Source organism: Nematostella vectensis, chromosome 7 (genome assembly GCF_932526225.1).
Source record: "Nematostella vectensis chromosome 7, jaNemVect1.1, whole genome shotgun sequence".
NCBI lineage: Eukaryota > Metazoa > Cnidaria > Anthozoa > Actiniaria > Edwardsiidae > Nematostella > Nematostella vectensis.
The window spans coordinates 13,680,690-13,700,012 of record NC_064040.1 but is presented as its reverse complement, the minus strand read 5'-3'; the positions used below and the strand labels follow the sequence as shown (position 1 = coordinate 13,700,012).

Genomic DNA, 19,323 nt, shown 5'->3' with positions numbered 1-19,323 from the left:
TTTGCAAACAAAAAGAATTACACTTAAAAGGAATATGAAAGGAATTAAGTTTTGATTCATATATTTTATTCACAATATTTTATATTGACTGCCCATGTTGTTTGCCTTGTGGTGTTCGCTCGTTTAGGAGAACAATTCCGTATTTTAGCTATCATAAATAAAACTTTTCTTTTTTGATTTTTGCTCTGTAACATCATAATGAAAATAGTAGTGCAGAGCCTCGACAATTCCCTGATAAATGCTGCTGGTTTTGTAGTCTTTTCCTTAAACCATTAAGTTTTCAAATACCGCACCAGGTGAAGAAGTCGAGCCGATATTCCGAGCTTGTAAAAACAAAGCATTCCTACAAAGCAGTAGACAGATGTATCCTCCAAATTCTTATTTTCATACGGCCATTTGACTGGATAATTAGTTGCATTTTCTCTATTAAACACTTTTTTCGTCAATTCTTCCCTGTCAGCTTGTGTTCCGTTGATCGTTTGATGTCGAAAGTCAGAATAGGCATAGTCCCCCCCCGGCTTTCCAAGCCCCCCCCAGTTCCTGTCGGAGCCAGTCTGTCATTGGTTTCGAGTCATCAATAAATTAGCTGGCCTAGTTGCATGAGCTGGTCACGTGAGTGGTACAGCTGGCTGACAGCATGTGACATGACGTCATTGACCACAAATTTTGAGTCGTCTAAGTTTATGACCAATTTCTATACCTATGGAGCCGCGCTGGCTCCGCAAAAAGTTATTTTCCTATGCAATTCGGTGAGATAGAATACCTAGTCATTCTCAGAGTCTATGTTATGTATTTTTTAAATACAAGAAGGCCTTTATATTTCTTTGATTTATAACATTTTTAGATGAATGAACTTCAATTCTTAACGCAAATGTTCAGAAATCACTTAAGAAACCCTTGTCACTGGAATAAGATTTACTTCATTGAATACTGTTGAGCGCCCTTCGGGCAGCACACGAATTCAAGGGACTCCTCGAAATGATTGGATTTTGAGGTTTTAGCCCGAAAATCGATCCTTAAAACTCAACCAACACATCATCATGGCTCTTAACTACACTAGGATGGCCCTAAAGTCTTTAATACTGGCGTTTCGAACTAGACTTTGCCCTGACTCTTGGAAGCGCATATGTGACTCTGGGATCTCACGCGTAAAGCCTACGCGCCGTGGCTGTCGTGGAGGGTCGAAAAAACGCGAACGAAAACTATCGTGGCTGCCTGACGAAACCAACTACTCTCACTAAGTCAGCATGGAAACCCAAAGTACCTACACTTATGCTAGCAAACACTATGTCTCTTGTTCCTAAAATGGAAGAGGTCACTGAGTTCATTTTTCGCAATAATGTCAACTTAGCGTTTATATCAGAGACATGGTTGAAAGATGTTGTATCGGACGGTGTGGTGCATATTCCAGGGTATGCTGTGGTTCGCAAGGATAGAAAAACAATCGACCATGGAGGAGTATGTGCCTATATCAGACAGGAGTATTGCAAATACAAGCATTTAAGCGATTTAAACTGCTGCGAAGATCACGAGACTCTGTGGCTTTATCTAAGGCCAAACCGGCTCCCCCGCGGGTTTTCATGTATTATAGCGGCTGTCATATACCACCCGCCAAAGGCTGATGACACGTACCTACGCGAACACTTGTTCCAATCGCTCGCCTTAGTGGAAGCACGCTACCCGAACTGTGGTCTCTTGGTAACCGGAGATTTCAATCGCTTAAACATCAATGGCTTGTTAAACCACTTCCGGCTTAAACAGATTGTGAAAGTACCGACGAGGAAGAAAGCAACCCTAGACCTAATATTGACCAACATGTATGAGTACTATAGCCCGCCACAGGCATATCCACCGTTTGGCTTGTCTGATCACAACGTTGCAGCGAACCAAAGAAATTGGTGTTTCTAAAATATTCTTTACGTAAGCCAATGTCACCATCGTTTTACCAAGGAATGATTGTCTTGCTTCGCATTGCCCCTATTAGAGTTCCATAAAGTACCATGTAATTTATTCCCTTTTTGTGAAATACGTTAACCAAATCTCTCAAGATCTCGTCAAGTACGACACTACTGCATATTGGCATCCCTAGACGAAGAAGTGGCGTTGTTTTGTTGTAAGGTTCCTCTTTGCAAATGCGGCCATTTGCTACGCAATCTGTCCATTCGGTGCGATCTTCCTGTACGATTCGTAGCACACCATGATCATTGCCAAACAAGGCAGGGTCCGAAAAATTAAACTCCCCTTCCTGAATACCTCTATCGACCTTATGTAGTTCATCACTTAAAAACAAATTTCCAAATTTGGCCATTCTAAAATCACCTCAAGATCGTAGGAAAAAGTCTAGTATCCCTAGTTCTCCATACAAAGATCTCCAGTTGTTAATAGTTTTGAACTTTTCCTTCCTTATCACGAAGGCTCCTCTGAGAATGTTGCATTGCTGAAAGACATATGATGAGACACGTGGCGCAGTGGCGTTCAAGACCCTCCTCGTGGTGTCAATATCACTACTATCGACTGTGCGAATCCGTCCGCAATTTCTAATCTGAACGCTCCACATTTTCTTTGTAAACTGGCACCATGTTTTATTGAATAATCCTTGGAATGAATCTGCTGGATTCTCCTCTTTTTGTCTTGGGAAAAACTGTTCGGCTTGACCCCGTAAAGACTCAGGTAAACCACTAGCGCCGTCGAGTTCAGGATGTGACTGGAGTAGTTTCCCTAACTGTTACACGGTTTCAAGGTCGTTATTGCTGAGAAATCCGAGATCAGAGTTTTCCTCTAAGTGAGATAAGCTGTGTGGTACAACAAGCGCAAACTCGGCACCAAGATGTGAACTTGTCAAGTTTGACCGTCCGGGGTGCGCCAAAACGAACGAGTCGTGTGTTATTTCTGTATGGTTAAAAAACTCGCTTTCTATCTTCCTATATCTTTGAAATTCAAAGTGTGTCAGTAAAATCGTTGATACAAGAGCCACACCAGCAATGAAATATAAGAATAGTCGACGGAAATGTTGACTGTCAAAACTTCACCCTGGAAGTTTTGTAGTACAGACTTGTTAGGCCCACTTCCAGATGGTCGTTACGTTATTGTGATAATTGATTACTTCAGTAGGTACTTTGAGGCTGCATTGCTCAGATCTACTAAGACAGGGGCAGTTATAGATTTTCTGGATGCCATTTTTACGAGATTTGGTTACCCAGAAGCCCTCAGGTCAGACAACGGGCCACAGTTCACTTCGGTAGAGTTTGAGGAATACCTGAAAAGCAATGGCATCAAGTGGGCGTCAACTACTCCGTTGTGGCCACAGGCAAATGTTCTCGTAGAGAGGACTAACAGAACCATATATAGAAGATACTTAAAATAGCCACAGTAGAGAAAAAGGATCTTCAGAAAGAGTTTAGGAAGTTCCTAGTAGCATACAGGTCAACTCCGCATACAAGTACTGGGTGTACTCCCTTTTCTCTGATGTTCGGAAGAGAAATGAGGAATAAGCTACCACAGTTAGATTATTCAGCTGCTGTCATTCCAGAAGTGGCAAGAGAAAGAGATATGGAGTATAAGCTAAAGATGAAAGACTATGCAGACAAGAAGGCGGCGGATAGCAACATTCAGGAAGAAGATATAGTATTAATGCGGAATGAGACAAAAGGTAAATTACAACCGAATTTCCGACCAGAAAAGTACAAGGTAATCAACCTTAATGGTCCAGACATGATAGTGCAATCAAAGGAGAATGGAAGTACTGTTAGGCGGAATGTTCAGTTCGCGAAGAAAGTACAAGTAGCAGAACCCGATACTGAAGTAGAAGTTTCAGAGCCTGAACCGGAAACAGAGCATACAGGGCCAGGTGCGGTTACTATGGCGACCGAAACTTCGGCACCTGAAGTCAGACGGAGTGTACGGAGTGCGGAAGCCACCAGCCAAGCTTGCTGACTAACTTGTCAACCACTAGGGGTCGTTCTTGCGGTTTGTTTAGGTTTTTATCTAAAAGGGGAGGGATGTAGTGTATTAGCACACTTTACTTAAGTATCATATTGTTGAAAAAGTTTCTCTGAACGGAGATGAAGACGTCTTGATTCTTCAAATCAATCTTTAATCAGCAGTGGTGCCTTTTACACAAGAGCAGTTGAATTGTCGAAAACACAAGTGAGGATCTCAGCGATCGAGCTGCTTATATACATGTCACGGAATGTTCTATTCTGAAAATATCTAGATTGATACTAAATCATGCTGAGTTATTATGAGTCACTGTTATTTTTCCGTATCGTATAGTTCTGGAGAGTTCGCATAGAGTGATTTTCAAACACACATAACAGAGATGACGTTATTGATAATGATTATTTGTAATACCATATAAGGTCATGGCGTATGCCATAAGTTGTAAATACTGTGATGAAAGATCAGTCTATATTCGCAAACCAAAGCGTGCGGTTGTGTTAACTGACTCCAATGAATATATAGCGAAAGACACTAAAATACTTGTTGTGTTAAATTTTCGCACTGGATGCAAAGCGTACTTCCTCAGATTATAAACTATGCCTATTATTCGTGTCATACTGTTAAGCTTTTATGATAAAATAAATTCAACTCAGACCTTGCATTTTCTAAGGCTAATTTCAAACGTCGTTTTATCCATGAGCCGTATTCAATGCGAAATTCATGCAAAAGAATCAAGTCGATTTGTTATCTGCATTCATTTGCTTTGAATACGGCTCATGGATAATACGACGCTTGAAATAACCCTAAAGCGTATTCTCTATTTGAAAACGACTAAAAAAGACCTGGAAAACAGTCCGTTTTCCTCAATGAATTATTCAGGAGGGACTTTTATCCTCCATTTTGCCTTCCATCTTTCAATCTTTATTGAATATTTTAAATGTATATACAATAAGGGAAAAGCCGACGCCAGAGGCTTATCAGGCTTGGTCAGCAAAGCATGTAGAACATGATAGGACTACACTATTTTTGTACACGAGCATAGTGCTAGAAAATTTAGAAAATCTATTCGCAATCTCTACAATATTTACATTTACCCTTGCATTTTTCTCCCTTTCTATTCTAGGCAAACAATTTTGCATCCCTCCGCAGGAGATTTTGTAAATAATTCTTTTAAGTCTTAAGAGTAATTTGGGCTGAAGACACTATGGTTCGATTCATACGTCGCGCTCCTGCCGTTCCGTATCTATTTGTATCGACATAGGGTTCAGCGTTTATTTAGACGCCGCACAACAATTACACTCGGCATGGCAGGAGGGCGACGAATGGATCTTGCTTAACTGAGTACAGGCCTTCTTAGTGTTGACTGAACCAAACTTCGAAACATCAATCGCCGTTTAAGTGGTGAAGGTTCTTGTCAATCATGCCGAATGACATCTTTGTATGCTTCTTGCTTATCATCGCGGTATCATCAGTATTCAATTCAGGTTGGTAAAAAAGCTTATTTCTTACCAGGTTAAAAAAAACTGTCACCAGCGTGATACTTTCGTTCGTGAAGTGTGTAAAAAGCCGACAGAAATCTTCTTACGAGTCCTTAAGTTCTGGCGAGAGTAAGCAAAAAAGCCAAACGCAAAGTGGCTTCACGAGGGATACAAAAAGCAGAAAAATATGTGAAGGTTTTTCGTTACGTAATTTCCACTATGTCATAACTAAAATGAGATATACGTGGTGCAAATCCTTCCCTGACAGCTTTATACTTCCACCGAATCTTGGCGTACAAAAAGGTTCGATTTTTCCTGTCTTGTGGAATATGTGAATGAAAATAAGGAAAAAAATAGAAAATAAGGAAAGAAATAAGGGAGTAACAAATTGACAAAATAAGGGCCTCTGTTTTTGGCAAGCCCGAAGAATTATAGAGCGTCTCATTTTTGGAGAGCATTTTGGTTTAAAAACAATTGGAGCAACAAGCAAATCGAAGTTCTTCTTTACGAATACCAAGCCCATTCTTTGGAAAATACCTGAGCGATAATGTACAGATAAAGAATGGTCTGCTTGTTGCGTAATTATACTGTGAGCCATTAGAGAACCAGCAAGGTTAGGAAGACATGACAGAAAAAGGTTTCCAATAAGCTCAATTTTTATCAATAAAGGCGGTTAACGATTAATTTAAACAACATGTCAAATGCGAATATTTAAATTTTGATGCGGCTTTTATATAGTGTCATTGAAATTTGTGGCCAATATCACGGCGCTCATAAATAGCGTGAGGAGGATAATTAGGGAAAAATTCACTAAAACAAATGTTAAGATATTGGAGGCGTGCATTTCGTCCTCAAGGGTATTAAGGTTAAAAAGAATAAATCCGGAATGCAATGAACTGACGTTGTAAGAAATCGGCTAGTTCAGTAAGTTTTTTCCCAAGCCTTTCCGTCGTGTCGTAAATATGGGGATACGTGTTTTCACCTGTCGTATTGGGTGGTGGGGAAATTTTTCTAGAGATTATTTATTGTAAGTTATACCAAGGCACGAGGGGAATTTAAGGTTTTAAGAATTTAAATTTTTTCCGCCGTTAAGGGATGAAAAGTTGTAGTCACAAAGCCAAATTTGATTTTCCGATTTAAATAGTTGGTCTACAGTTCTGTTTTGTTCTGTAACGACACTGACGCTCATACATAAATGAAATACACTTTCACGTGGATCAAGTCTAACGGTGAGGAGGTTCAAATATGAAGTTCTATTCAGTTCTTGGCGCGAGTCAGTCCTTTTTACTTGAATGCTGCCAGGTGGAAACTAGAAGACGAGTACTTTTCTAGTCTGCTAGCCGGCTCTCTCTCCGAAACTTACTTGAGAGCCGGCTAGCAGACTTGTAGTTTTCTTGAGAAAAGATTAGAACCATCTATTGTTTTAGAAGGTAATTCCGCTAGAAAGTATACCCCAAACCAACCAATTTCGAGGTGTACAGTTTCTTATGGTATTATTTTGTACTAATGGGTACCCGTGAAACATTCACGTTTATAATTCATAATAGACATTAGAGCCACTATCTGATCTTATTAAAAAAAAAAACGGTTACATCATAATCATATAATTAATTTATGCATCTGTGTTGCCAATTTATATCAAGTTTCATTATAAATTATCTTTATTCTAAAAGAAATTCTATATGCTACGCTATAAAAAAAATACGTCCAAAATATTTCCTTCACTAAAGTGCCGATCTAGGACAGATTTTTTCATCTGTATTTCTTTCTTAGAGGATTGCCGCATAGTGAACTGGCGATTTCCCGCTGAGCACAAAGCACTGCAGGGTCACGTGATCGCTACAGTCTCCGTACAGACTGGCAGTGCGTGCGAGACGGCGTGTCACCAAGAGCCGAATTGCGTGTCGTGTAACTTTAACCGTGAGAACCTCACATGTGAGCTTAGTAACAGCAGCGACCAGACACACCCCGATAGCGTGGTAGACGCCCCAGGATGGACGTATAATGCATTTGAGGTAATCTCCCCCTCCCCCTTCCCCTCCCTCTCCCCCTCCCCCTCCCCCTCCCCCTCCCCCTCCCCCTCCCCCTCCCCCCCTCTGCCCCTCTGCCCCTCTGCCCCTCTGCCCCTCTCCCCCTCCCCCTCCCCCTCCCCCTGTCCCTCTGCCCCTGGCGAAATCATACAGCCCTGTTTCACGCCTGCGTAGCATCGAAAGGATTCAGTTATGGAGCTTCCAATTTTTACGGAAGACTTGTCATTTGAGTACATTGATTGGATTATGTCGAGGAAACGCATCTACTGCTTTCAGTTCTTCAAATAGTTTCGCTCTAGGGACGCTCTCTCCCTCTCTCCCCCTCTCCCCCTCCCCCCCCTTTCCCTCTCCCTCTTAACCTCAGTTTACATCTTTTACAGAATGACTGCATTGGGCGTAGCTGTCCACCGGGGACCGTTTGCCAGGTTGGTTACGGAGGACTTGGTGAATATCGCTGCAAAGGTAAAAATATGCTAAACCATAAGGAATGGTGAATCCATTCCGGCTATATCCCTGGGGACCAAAGCAGAAGGCGCAGCTCACACGACACTTGAATCCGGGGGACTCTTTCTTTTCTCTGCACGCTGTTTCCACCTTCAGCTCTCAAGCATAAATATATTCTATTACGTATCACACAATCATCAAAACATAAACACAATTGTGCAATAATGAATTATAACGTCATAATATCGTCATGATAATTGATGATAGCTTAGAGCGCAAACATGCGTTCATGTAAGAGCGATAGTTTGAACAAGCCGCCTGTGTGGCCGCGTTGCTAAGAGTGCGCGTACAAAAATCGAAGCGAAATTAAAACAGTACAGTGCCGTAGCATACCTCGAAATATTGGGGGAAAGGGCACAATAAAGAAACATTAGTAAAATATTTTGGCCTTGGCCACGCCCCTACTGGTCAGTTTTCTTATATTTTTTAATCTTTGGGGAATGTGTCCTTCAGTAGCACAATCAACAAGATTTCTACTTTTGTCTCTTGATTAGAAAGGGCATGAAAAGTTAAGCAAAAACTATGTTTTTAGCGACGTTCACCGAAAAACTACCATCAACTATCATGCGCGTGTTCACACGACGATCACTAACTTTTAAACACGAGGTTCCGCTATAAAAGGGAAAGTTTCTTCCATCCCCGGGCTCGATTTTGCAATGATAATCAGAACACTGCCACGCTTCACGCTTGCAGTCTCCTGTTAATAAGTAAAAGAGCTTATCTCTGAGCTTCAGTAGGTTAGAATAAAACTATTTTTGCACAGGTAACAAGACAGTTGTGTCAAGAGATTGATAAATTAGTTATTGGCTATCCACTCTCGTTTTCGGTGCAAAGTTTTCAATTTTTTGCTATCCATAATCTCACGCATCTGCATAGATTATTCTCGCGCTCTGATGAAAATGCTCGTATTTTAGAGCGCACACAGCTTGGTATAGCATTATTTTACTATAAGTAGAAACATTTTAGGTGGACAAGTCTTGAGATGATATTTAATTTGGTTTAGAATATGGAATTTGAATTTAGCGCTAGAGGGTGACACAACACATAACTTTTTACTTTCAAGAGCCGAGAATGCCAAGCACGAAGCACTCTCCCTGTTGAGGATGGAGCTCACTTAAACCAATTATCATTGAACACCATTGCTATTATCGACTATTACTAAACTTATCGACATTCTCTTTTTCAGGACAATTTATTGCCCATTTTCCCGCCACTCTTCATGTATACGCGTTGAAGTTCCATCCTCTGCCTCTCATTAATGTCTTCTCGGTGTCCGTGTGGTTCAAGACCAATCTCGTATCAGGATCCAACCATCAAACCATTGTCTCTATTGTCGCCAAAGACTACCCCAAGATAGACGCTTTTAATATAGATCTGCGCGGAAACGGAATAAGAATTGAATCTAACGGGAAAAACCGGTAACTTAAACACCACATGAGTGTTACGATTCCCAAATTTCTATTTCTTACTTATCCAACTCCAAAGACTAGCATAAGGTGAATTATCAACAGCAAAATAGGCGATAACAATTAATGAGAAAACTTCAAAGTAATCATTTTTGGATTTCGAAAATGAATTGTTACAAATGTCAAGGCAATCATATACGGGCCAATGACGACAATTTTCTTTCTTTTTTATCATTTTCCTACAACTGATTAGATTGGAAACATCCAGATGGTAATGTTTCAGAGATTTGTTTCTATGTCGCCATCTAGAGAGGATTTGGTACTAACGATTTCGACTATCACAGGTTCCCCGCGTAATCACTCCAGGCTTTCTTTGACCGTTAGAAAAATGGCAAACTTCGACTTGTTTTACTATGATTTCAGATTGATCTCATCCGGGGAACTCCGCGATGGAAACTGGCACCATATGGTGTTCACATGGAGCGCTGCGAATGGTGACTGGGAGCTTTACCTCAACGGAACCCTATCGGATAGCGAAAGTGGTTTTTCAACCGGTTTCTCGATGGCTAGCGGGTATTTGGTGGCAGGACACGAGCAGGATTCATACGGTGGGGGTTTTGAAAAAAATCAGGGATTCTACGGCAGCATGGTGGGTTTAAACCTATGGTCACGTGTGCTGAGCAAGAGCGAGATAACCCATCTAGCCAAGTCCTGGTGCGCTCCACTAGAGGGGGATCTGGTGAAATGGCGGCAGTTCTATCCAAGTGACGTCAGTAGCCTGGGAGGTATCCAGATCAAGGCGCAGAGATGCGAATGAAATCGGTTACGACTGTAGCAAGCAGGCAGTGAAGAAACATTTGTTCTTATTTTATTATTATTTTTTACCTGTTTTTACCTCTATGAGCGTAACATCGAAGTGAGAATTGCTACAACAAAACATGGTTTAAATTAGGTACTTCTATTATGACTATTATGTATAATGGTATTTATAAGTTTATACAAAGAAGGTAAAATGTTTTTAGTGGTCATTTTCAATCATTTTGAGGTCTTTCTATTTGCAATTTTAAGCTGAGCTGTACAAGTACATGAAATCGTAAAGAAAACTTTTTATTGCATATTTTGTATTCTAAATCCTTTATCTATGGCTAAATTTCAATGTGAATTTTAAAGCATTTTTATTGGAAACACCATTTATAACTTAATAAAAAAAAGTACGCATGCAGTTCAAAAGTAATTAAAAGACTTTCCAGTGTTTCTTTTTTTTTTTAAGAAAACAGAAATTGGATTTATCAGGCCCTCTATCAACAGGGGACAAGGCTCCTTTCTCCCGGGATTGAAAAAGTTTTGACACACAATTCATTGTGTGGTTTTCAACCACTGAACTTTAGAGCACGGAAAAGCCTGTTGCAAAATTCCTTAGAAAAAAAAAATAATAATCGGGTTAACTAGACAATTGGCAAACGCAATTATGGAAAAACAATACCGAATAACCAACTCTTCGTAGGCTGCAACGGTGATGTTAGCATTGACTGCTGTAAACAGAAACCAAGGAAAGTATGGGACAGTAAACGTAGCAAGTGACGAACATTCGAGAATTCTTGAACCTCGGGCATCGGACTTTAGGTTTGAACCGGTCTCCTCGGGAGATACGCTATTTTCTTTTTGTTGAGGAATTCCGTTAGCTTTCGTTATACCAGTTGTATATTGACGATAGCGAGACCTATGCAAGGGAGTAAAAACTGCAATAAAACGAATGCAATAACTTGAGCCTTGGCGGTGGGGTCAGTGGTGTCGTATAAATATTTAGGATAGTAGTAATTTTCGCCAACTGCGGTTGGGGTTAGGGGGGACTGGGGGGTTTCAGAGAAACTTGTGGGGGGCGTGGATCGCCCCTCCGGGCCTCCCAGCACCGTCTCCCGTCCTCCCAGCACCGTCTCCCGTCTTAGGCTTGGGAGACGCGAATCATCCCTCCGAGCCCCCCAGCTCCGTCTCTATATATCGAGCGTATAATGTTTCACGTACATGAACAATCGGCAAAAGCTAATGTGGGCCAAACCGATTTCACTTACATGGATGGTTTTGGCCAAATCGATTTCAGATAATGTTTCACGTACATAAACAATCGGCAAAAGCCAAATCGATTTCACGTACATAAACAATCGGCGAAAGTTAATGTAGGCAAAATAGATTTCGCGAACACGAATAATCAATTAGGGGCAGGTGTTTCGCGTGCATGAATAATCAATTAGGGCCGGTGCTTCGCGTGCATGAATAATTAATTAGGCGTTGGGTTTGCAATTAGACATTCGTATGTCCTGTGGTATACCGAGCGTTCGAAGGATGGGGCGCGGAAAAGATTACTGCGGGTGGCTAAGGATCGGCCGCGCAAACACGTGCGGCCGGAGGTGCTTGGACACCTACTGCAAGGTGCACCTCCAAAGGCTCCGTAAGGGCAGCCCCCTCCCCGTGCCGTGCAGGGTCTGCGGCATAGGGACTCCTGCGGAGCGAATCGTAAAGGGCAGAGGATGCGCGGCGGTTCGCACTCGTCCTATCTGACATCGCAGCCCGCGGTGTGGTCAATTAGAGATTGGGTGGCGCAGGGCATACCCCAACTCTCAGTTAGAGACTGGGTGGCTCAAGGTGTGCCCGAGCATGGACGCCTACATAGAGGAGATTCTCGATAGCATGCGCGACAAAGAGGCGCCCGCCGTACTGGCAGGGCTGGTCCAAAACATCCTGGACGAGGACATCCCCGACGATGTCAAACACAGGCTGCTTAAGCCGCTCGTACCGGAGAAGGTGTGGACGGAGGAGGTCTGGCGCGAGTTCGACCCTCTGCTGCCGTCCCGGCAGCAGGAGGGCCCGGAGAGCTTAGACCCCGAGATGTACTACTACTCTTCGTCGGCGGCGCCCATCTTCGGTTCCCAAGCGTGGATGCCACTCTACGGGGCCGAGACATAAGCGCCAGTGTTTACCAGGAGATGCGGGATCTTGGTGGGACAGGTGTGATTGCTCTAAAGCCGGTTGTGCGGGGGCCTGATATTAATGACGACGGCTCGGTGTGGTGGGTCTCGCACGAGCGAGAGTCTCTGCGGGCGAACCCAGTGCTTCCGCTGGTGCTCGAGATGGTAGACCCCGACCGGCGTTACAGACTCTTCACGGTCGTTGGTAAGGCCCCTGCAGAGCCATTGGCGCCAATCACAGAGGAGGAAGGGCGCTCGGAGCACAAGATCGGTGGGTTGTTAGTCAAAAGGGGGGGCCAAATCGCAGTCGGCGCCCTGGAAGGCATCGATGCGGGTATTTGGGAGAAGGGGCGAGTGTACCTCGTCTACGTGAGATACGAGCTCCGCCCTTTACCTGAGCAAAATGGTGAGCCTGGGCCAATGTTTGTGCGAGAGGGGGGTGACGCCTTCGTTAACTGTGTTGTGAGCCGTGTTGCCGACTTCTTGAGGAATCGCGGCACCTCGCGCTCCCTTGGTCTAACCAAGACACGAGGCAAGATCCTCGAGCGATTTGACAAGAAGCTGGCCACCACGGGGTGCACCAAAGAGGACCTCTTTGAGATGGAAAGGAAGCTCGAGGTAAAGCTAGTAGCCGTGGACGCCCTGGGCAACGTCCTGTGGGCCTCGGGGAAGTACAGGACTAAGACGAGGATCACCATCCCTTGCCACAATAACCACGCCTGGGCGGAGCTTCCGACTGAACCACCTGCGATCGCGAGCGTCCACGGCCTAGACTTCGGGGCTGAGAGGGAGCTCCGTTCGCTATGTCAGGGAGAGGCAGCGCCTCGCGCTACCAGTGCCGCCGCAAAAACTCACGAGGCGAAGGTGCGAGAGGTGCTCATCCGCTTCATAAACAGGGCGATCCCCAGAAGCACGAGGGTCTGGCTGTGTGGGCGTGTTATAGTCACGCACGAAGGCAAACTACCGATCGGGACAAGACGGATGGGCTATCGACAGGGCGTTTACAGACGAGACTGGACATGATCCTCAATGGCTCCCTGATGATCACCCAGCCTACGCACTCGAAGCTACGCACTCGATGGGCGGCGCAATAGGGTATCGCTTCAAGAAGTGGACCCAAAGAGAAAACATCAGGCCAACGCCTCCTAAATACAGGGACGTCTGGCGAGCGGCGCAGGTTGAGTCCAAAGTGTGGAATAGCAGGGAAAACTTAGGGGCGCATCCTCATGCTCACATCGACATGCGTGCGGCGTACCTAGGATGCGAGGACAGTGTCTTCGGCGGCGCCTCGGACGCCATTGATCTGGTACGGAAATACGGCTTCCCTACGAACGTGTATCGTATCGCGGATGTTGCGGGACGGCCATTGAGCGAGGTTCTTCAACTGACCGGGGCCATTCAGTTGACCGAGTGGGGGTTCTCTGAGGCCTGCCACCCCTACACTTCCGGGAGGGTAGGGCAGCACTTGGAACAAAACGAGGGCTGGATCACCACGCCGGAGCTCAAGGACCTGCTAGACTCGGGTGACCTCGCCATGGCCGCGGCGAGGGAGGTGTTGTATAGCGTCGGAAAAAAGGACTCCATCAAGTTCCCCCACTCCGGCCCCGGCGGCGAAGACTCGCAGGGTCGAGATCTCGCTGTGCGTTTCGTAGGCAAGTGCGCTCACCATGGCGACGAGTCCTCGATCGTAGTCCGCGACCGTGAAGAAGCCGCGTATCTGACAAACCTCCTTGCGGGCACCGACCACTTACTTAAATTCGAGCATGCCGACGGGGCTCATCTGATCCAATACAAAGACGGAGTCCGGCGCTCACAGTGGTACCACATCAGGGCCTTCGTCTTGGCGTACACAAACATAGCGTTGCGACGCATGTTGAGGCGGTTCCCTCGCGAAGACGTCCTCCGTGTGTGCACAGATGCCATATACGCAAAGGCGGTGCCCAGTGGTGTGAAGCTCGTGGAGCGAAATCTGAGGTATGGAGAGTGGCGCCACAAGAGGCCTGGGTACGAGTGGCGGCCCGAGGCGGCTTGGGGTCCGAAGAGGTCGGGGTGCTTGGCTAGGGAGCCAAGCACTGCGCCGAGTCTGCCGTGCGATCTGGTGGCCGCGACCTCTGCGAGGATGTATCTAGCCGGCCAGGGAGGATCGGGGAAGACCGAGTGGGCGGTGAGCATGTTCCGTGGCCGTAACGCTGTGGTGCTCACCCCCGAGAACGACCTCGCCCACGACCATCGCAACAACCCGCGCCTCGCGGTGAAGGCTCAAACCTACCACCACTACCTCTGTATACCAGCGGAGAAGCCGATAGAGGAGTGGAGACCTTCCGAGCTGGGGCACAAACTCGACCGTCTCGCAGAAGTAATCATCATTGACGAGTGCTGTAAGGTGCAGACTAAAGTGTTACGCGTCATCCTAGGGTATCTCGCCACGCGGCCGTGTCAGGTAGTGTGTTGTGGCGACTATGGACAGGTCCCGCCCTGGGGAGATAAAGAGGGGCCTCACGATATGCTCAAGGAGTGGGCACAAGGGAACATCCGCTGGTTCGAGTCCGACTACCGCTGCCTGTGTGAAGACTGCGGAAATCCGTACAGTACATGCGACTGCGGCTCTGCCGCCCCCTCCTCCAGGCTCCACGACATAAAGGACCGGATTTGGTGTCAGCCAGACTCCCAACAGCTTGAGGTGTTTCGAGAGGAGTGGGATGGGTTAGCGTTCGACGCGGCGATCGAGCGGGCCCACCCAAGCGATATGTGGGTGTGCTCGACCAAAAAGATGGGGGCCCTTGTCCAGCAGCGATTGGTAGAGCACCACAGGAAAAACTACCCCCGACTGCCAGCAACCATCCGCTTTGGCCCCGATCCTAGCGTCGCGCATCGTTATCGCAAGCAAGGACGGCCGCGGCCACCACGAGCACCGAGAACCCCACCTTGAGAGCAGTGTGGTCACTTTTCTCGCCCGACAGGGTAGGGGCCACGCTCTCCGCGTGCACTTTCGTAGGGGCGCTTTGCCGCCGGGGCGGCACGTGGTCAGTCGCGTGTTGCACCCTAGGATGTCCACCGGCCATGTTATGAGCAACGACTGGCTTTGTCTCGGTGTTGATCGCGTTTGCGCTGAGCTTCATGGAGTCCGTGGCTTTCTGCAGCTTATTGTTGTAGCCCACGACGCTTTGCGTGTTTATCACCAGATCGCTCGGCATCAGCCACACTCCTGGTGCAACCGCAAGACTCAGTCTCACCTTGGCCTCCTGCACGGCTAACTGGTACCTTTGCACGCTTTGAGCGATGTCGTTTTCTATGATCGCGTCTTCGAGCAGCTCCGTGAACTCCGCCTGCGCCTCCATGGCCGGCCCACCGGCCCCTGCGATGGAGGAACGGACGTTTACCTGTGCACCAAGCACTGTGTAGACGAACGCCTCGCCCGAGCGGTCGAGTCTCCCTAGCCCTGCTTTTGTCAGTCCCTCGCCTATGGGAGGCGCAAACCAGCTATATTGCACGCCCCCGTGCGTATGTAACCCACCTGCTTCCCACTATTGTACGTCCCACCTTCGTCGCTAAACAGATTGAGGTGGCTCGGGTACTCATCCGCCGCCGCGTCGTAGCCACGGATCACGTGCACGTTGCGATACCCCTCTCCCGGGTAGAACACAAACACATCGCCTAGCCTATGGTTCCGCCCGCCTTTCCATGGGAAGTCCGGCTTACGCGGCAAACCGAACTCTATGCATAGACGCTCGAAAGCGGCCTTCTTGTAGGGGTTACCTTTTTGCGCGCACGGGTTGTCGCCAGGCAGGGGGACGCCGAGCTCGTAGAGTATCCTCCGGGTGGTAAAGTAGACGTGAAACCTTAGAAATCCCCTGATGACAGAGGGGAGCGTGGCGAAAGTGGGGTCAGTTAGGGACACCCCACATCCGGCGGTTGCGCACCAGACCGCAAAGTTGAGTTGCTGTGGCCAGTACCCATAGGAAGGCTCCGATAGCCACCGGCGAGACTCCTTGGCGGACTTGTGCGTGACTACTGTCTCTTTGAATATGTCTCGGACCCTAGTCGTGAATGATTTGTCCTCAGCCACGTGTATCTCCAGCTGCGTGAGTAGTGGGGTGATGTCTGAGGCCGTGCTCTCCACGGGGGTCGCGGGCACGGCCAGCATCTGCCAGCCTTCCCAATCCATGCTCAGCCCTATTAGACACGGAGGCGGGCTATGTTCAACACAATGGTGGTCCTACACGCTGTGTTCACCGGAGGTGAACTGACGCTCTTCTTCGGGCAGCCGATAAGGCGCCCTCGCTTTGTGGCGCTCCGGCAGTGCTCCCTGTTTGACAGCTGGTATAATCTCGAGCGGGAGCAGCAGATAACGACTACAGACTCCCTCCCGACCATCGCTACTCTGCCAGCCGGGCACCACACGGCCGAGTCCATCATGGAAACGATCAACCACTCTAAAAGCCAGATTCTGACCGCGAAGCTGGATCCTCTCACCGGGAGGATCGTGCTCGTGTCCACAGGCATTGTGTTCCTGAACGCCGAGCTTTGCGCACTATTTGGCCTAGAGGCTAAAGACGATCAGATGGGGGGGGGGGGCCTCGTACTGCCCGTGGGGGATCCCCCACTTGACTTTGTCGAAAATAGAGGCCATCTACATCTTCTGCGATATCGTAGACCGCACGAAATGCTTCGCCTTAGACGAGCCTTCAAACGTTCTCGCTTGCCTAGAAACCCGCGGGAGGCCGCACGAGAAAGTCGTCTATGGGCCCGACACCCCCATTTGTGTCGCAGCGTCTTCCTCTGAGTTTGTCTCGAGTATCCGAATATGGGTCAGGGATGACCGCGGTAGACGGGTGGACTTTAAGGGCAGGCCTGTTCGCCTCGTATTAGAGCTAACCTAGGCCCGACATAACAGGCATGGCGAACAGCGACGTTAGCAGCGGTGGCATATCCATATATCCTCCGCTCCCCAGTGCCCACCCCCCGCAAACGCCTACCGCTCCGGCAAGCACCGGCGGCGACGTGCAAAGTTTCCGACTCCAGGTAATACGTGACACTCAGGCGGTTCTAGACAATGAGATAACGCATTATCGACAGGTGCGGAAGAAGTATAAGCGCGCCTTCGCCGTTACCCATGCTGTGTCTGTGGCATCCGGCATCGCTGCAGGGGCGCTTTCCAGCGCCGGGCTGGGAGTCTCTTTGAGTGGGATAGGGGTTCTGATCGGCGCTCCGCTGGCAGGGGTCGCTGGGCTGGTCGGTGTCGTGGGTGCGGGCGCGGGGGTGGTCTCTAGGGGTCTTACGAGCAAGGTGGCTAAACACGAAGACACGGTGGTTTTAGCGGAGAGTAAGAAAAACTCGATCAGCGAGCTGGTCTCTAAGGCTCTGCAAGACGGGCGTATCTCAGACGAAGAGTTTCGGCTAATACTTCAGGAACAAGAGAGATACAACGCGCTCAAGGCCGCTATCAGAGCTCGACACGGCCTTGCGCCGCATGATAAAAAAAGCGGGAAAGGGCCCTCCCTGGTGGCACGCGAAAGGATGAAAAAGAGACTGCGAAAAATTCGCGAGGAGTCCGGGAGCGAGGTGTTCGAGTAGAACTCAGGTTTAAACGCCACGCCGGCGGCTTTGAACTCACGGCCGAAAAACGGTTACACCCTAATTATTCATGCACGCGAAGCACCGGCCCTAATTGATTATTCATGCACGCGAAACACCTGCCCCTAATTGATTATTCGTGTTCGCGAAATCTATTTTGCCTACATTAAGTTTTGCCGATTGTTTATGTACGTGAAATCGATTTGGCCTTCATTAGCTTTTGCCGATTGTTTATGTACGTGAAACATTATCTGAAATCGATTTGGCCAAAATCATCTGTGTACGTGAAATCGATTTGGCCCACATTAGCTTTTGCCGATTGTTCATGTACGTGAAACATTATACGCTCGATATATAGAGACGGAGCTGGGGGGCTCGGAGGGACGATTCGCGTCTCCCAAGCCTAAGACGGGAGACGGTGCTGGGAGGCCCGGAGGGGCGATCCACGCCCCCCACAAGTTTCTCTGAAACCCCCCAGTCCCCCCCGGGTTAGCTTGTAGGGTCCCGTTAACACTAGAGTTGTTCCAAAACCAGCTACCCACGCCCTAACTATCAAACCCTTTACGACTTGCTTGGATGAAATATAGAACGGGCGGAAAATGCAAAAAGAAAAGAAAAAGATCTCGCTCTACAGAAATTACGATAAGATTGTTAATTGTGATTACATTGAAAACGCAATGTAAAGCGCTCTAAATACTGTACACATAAAGTCTGTCTTCACAAAGTCTATCCACAATTCAGAAGCATTTTAGTTACAACACTTGCGCACAGATCAGAACAGGCGGGACTCATCACAAAGTAGGCGGTGTGTGAGCGATTGAAAGCTAGCTGTACTCTCGAGCGCCTTGCTATCGCTGTGAAGTAGATGATGATGGCGTTGCTTATGGCCGCTAGGACACCGATAGTACAAGTTATTGTTGTCAGAGTTGTTTTTGTTCCAGTGTCTAGACGAAGACACATTTGTAATAAACCATCTGATATCTCATGAAAGAAACATCGTATAACATCCAAACTTGGTAGGTGTCACGTGGGGTGCAACCAGATGGCCACGTGACATGTGACGTCATCCATGACGTCATTTAAAAATAAGAAATATAAACATAAAAGATATGTCATTATAGACACATCGTCAGGCTGTCAAACATGCAAGATGTCATGCGAGTGTCAATAACGTGCGACAGAATGGTCAGTGATGTATGACGTCATCGACGACGACATCGAAATATTCATATCTCAAGTTGAAACACCGTCAGACATCCAAACTCGGAAGATATCATGTAGCTTAGGTAGGTGTTAAGGCAGATCAAAGAGAAAGATGACGACTTTATCGATAGCGACACAAGCAGTCATAAAGCTTTATATTGAAATTATCGGACAAAAATAATCAAAGTTCTGGTTTGGAGCTCTGCTTTTAGGCAGTGCCTTAAGT

At 47.1% G+C, this 19,323-nt stretch overlaps 2 protein-coding genes across 3 annotated transcripts; both read left to right on the top strand.

Annotated features, from left to right (window-relative positions):
• Window positions 1–1,287: 1,287 nt before the first annotated feature.
• On the top strand, window positions 1,288–1,908 carry LOC125568397. Its single transcript, XM_048730655.1, has one exon. It carries the CDS (start codon window positions 1,288–1,290, stop codon window positions 1,906–1,908), a length of 621 nt encoding a protein of 206 aa, XP_048586612.1.
• Window positions 1,909–5,156: 3,248 nt separating this feature from the next.
• LOC5503262 (sushi, von Willebrand factor type A, EGF and pentraxin domain-containing protein 1) lies at window positions 5,157–10,609 on the top strand. 2 transcript variants are annotated; one of them, XM_048730618.1, is made up of 5 exons: window positions 5,157–5,423; window positions 7,191–7,432; window positions 7,828–7,909; window positions 9,138–9,369; window positions 9,781–10,609. In XM_048730618.1, exons 1-5 carry the CDS (start codon window positions 5,360–5,362, stop codon window positions 10,172–10,174), a joined length of 1,014 nt encoding a protein of 337 aa, XP_048586575.1. In that variant the 5' UTR covers window positions 5,157–5,359; the 3' UTR covers window positions 10,175–10,609. The 2 variants fall into 2 exon arrangements, with proteins under 2 accessions (XP_048586575.1, XP_048586576.1); XM_048730619.1 differs by lacking the exon at window positions 5,157–5,423 and adding an exon at window positions 6,490–6,646.
• The last annotated feature ends 8,714 nt before the right edge of the window (window positions 10,610–19,323 follow it).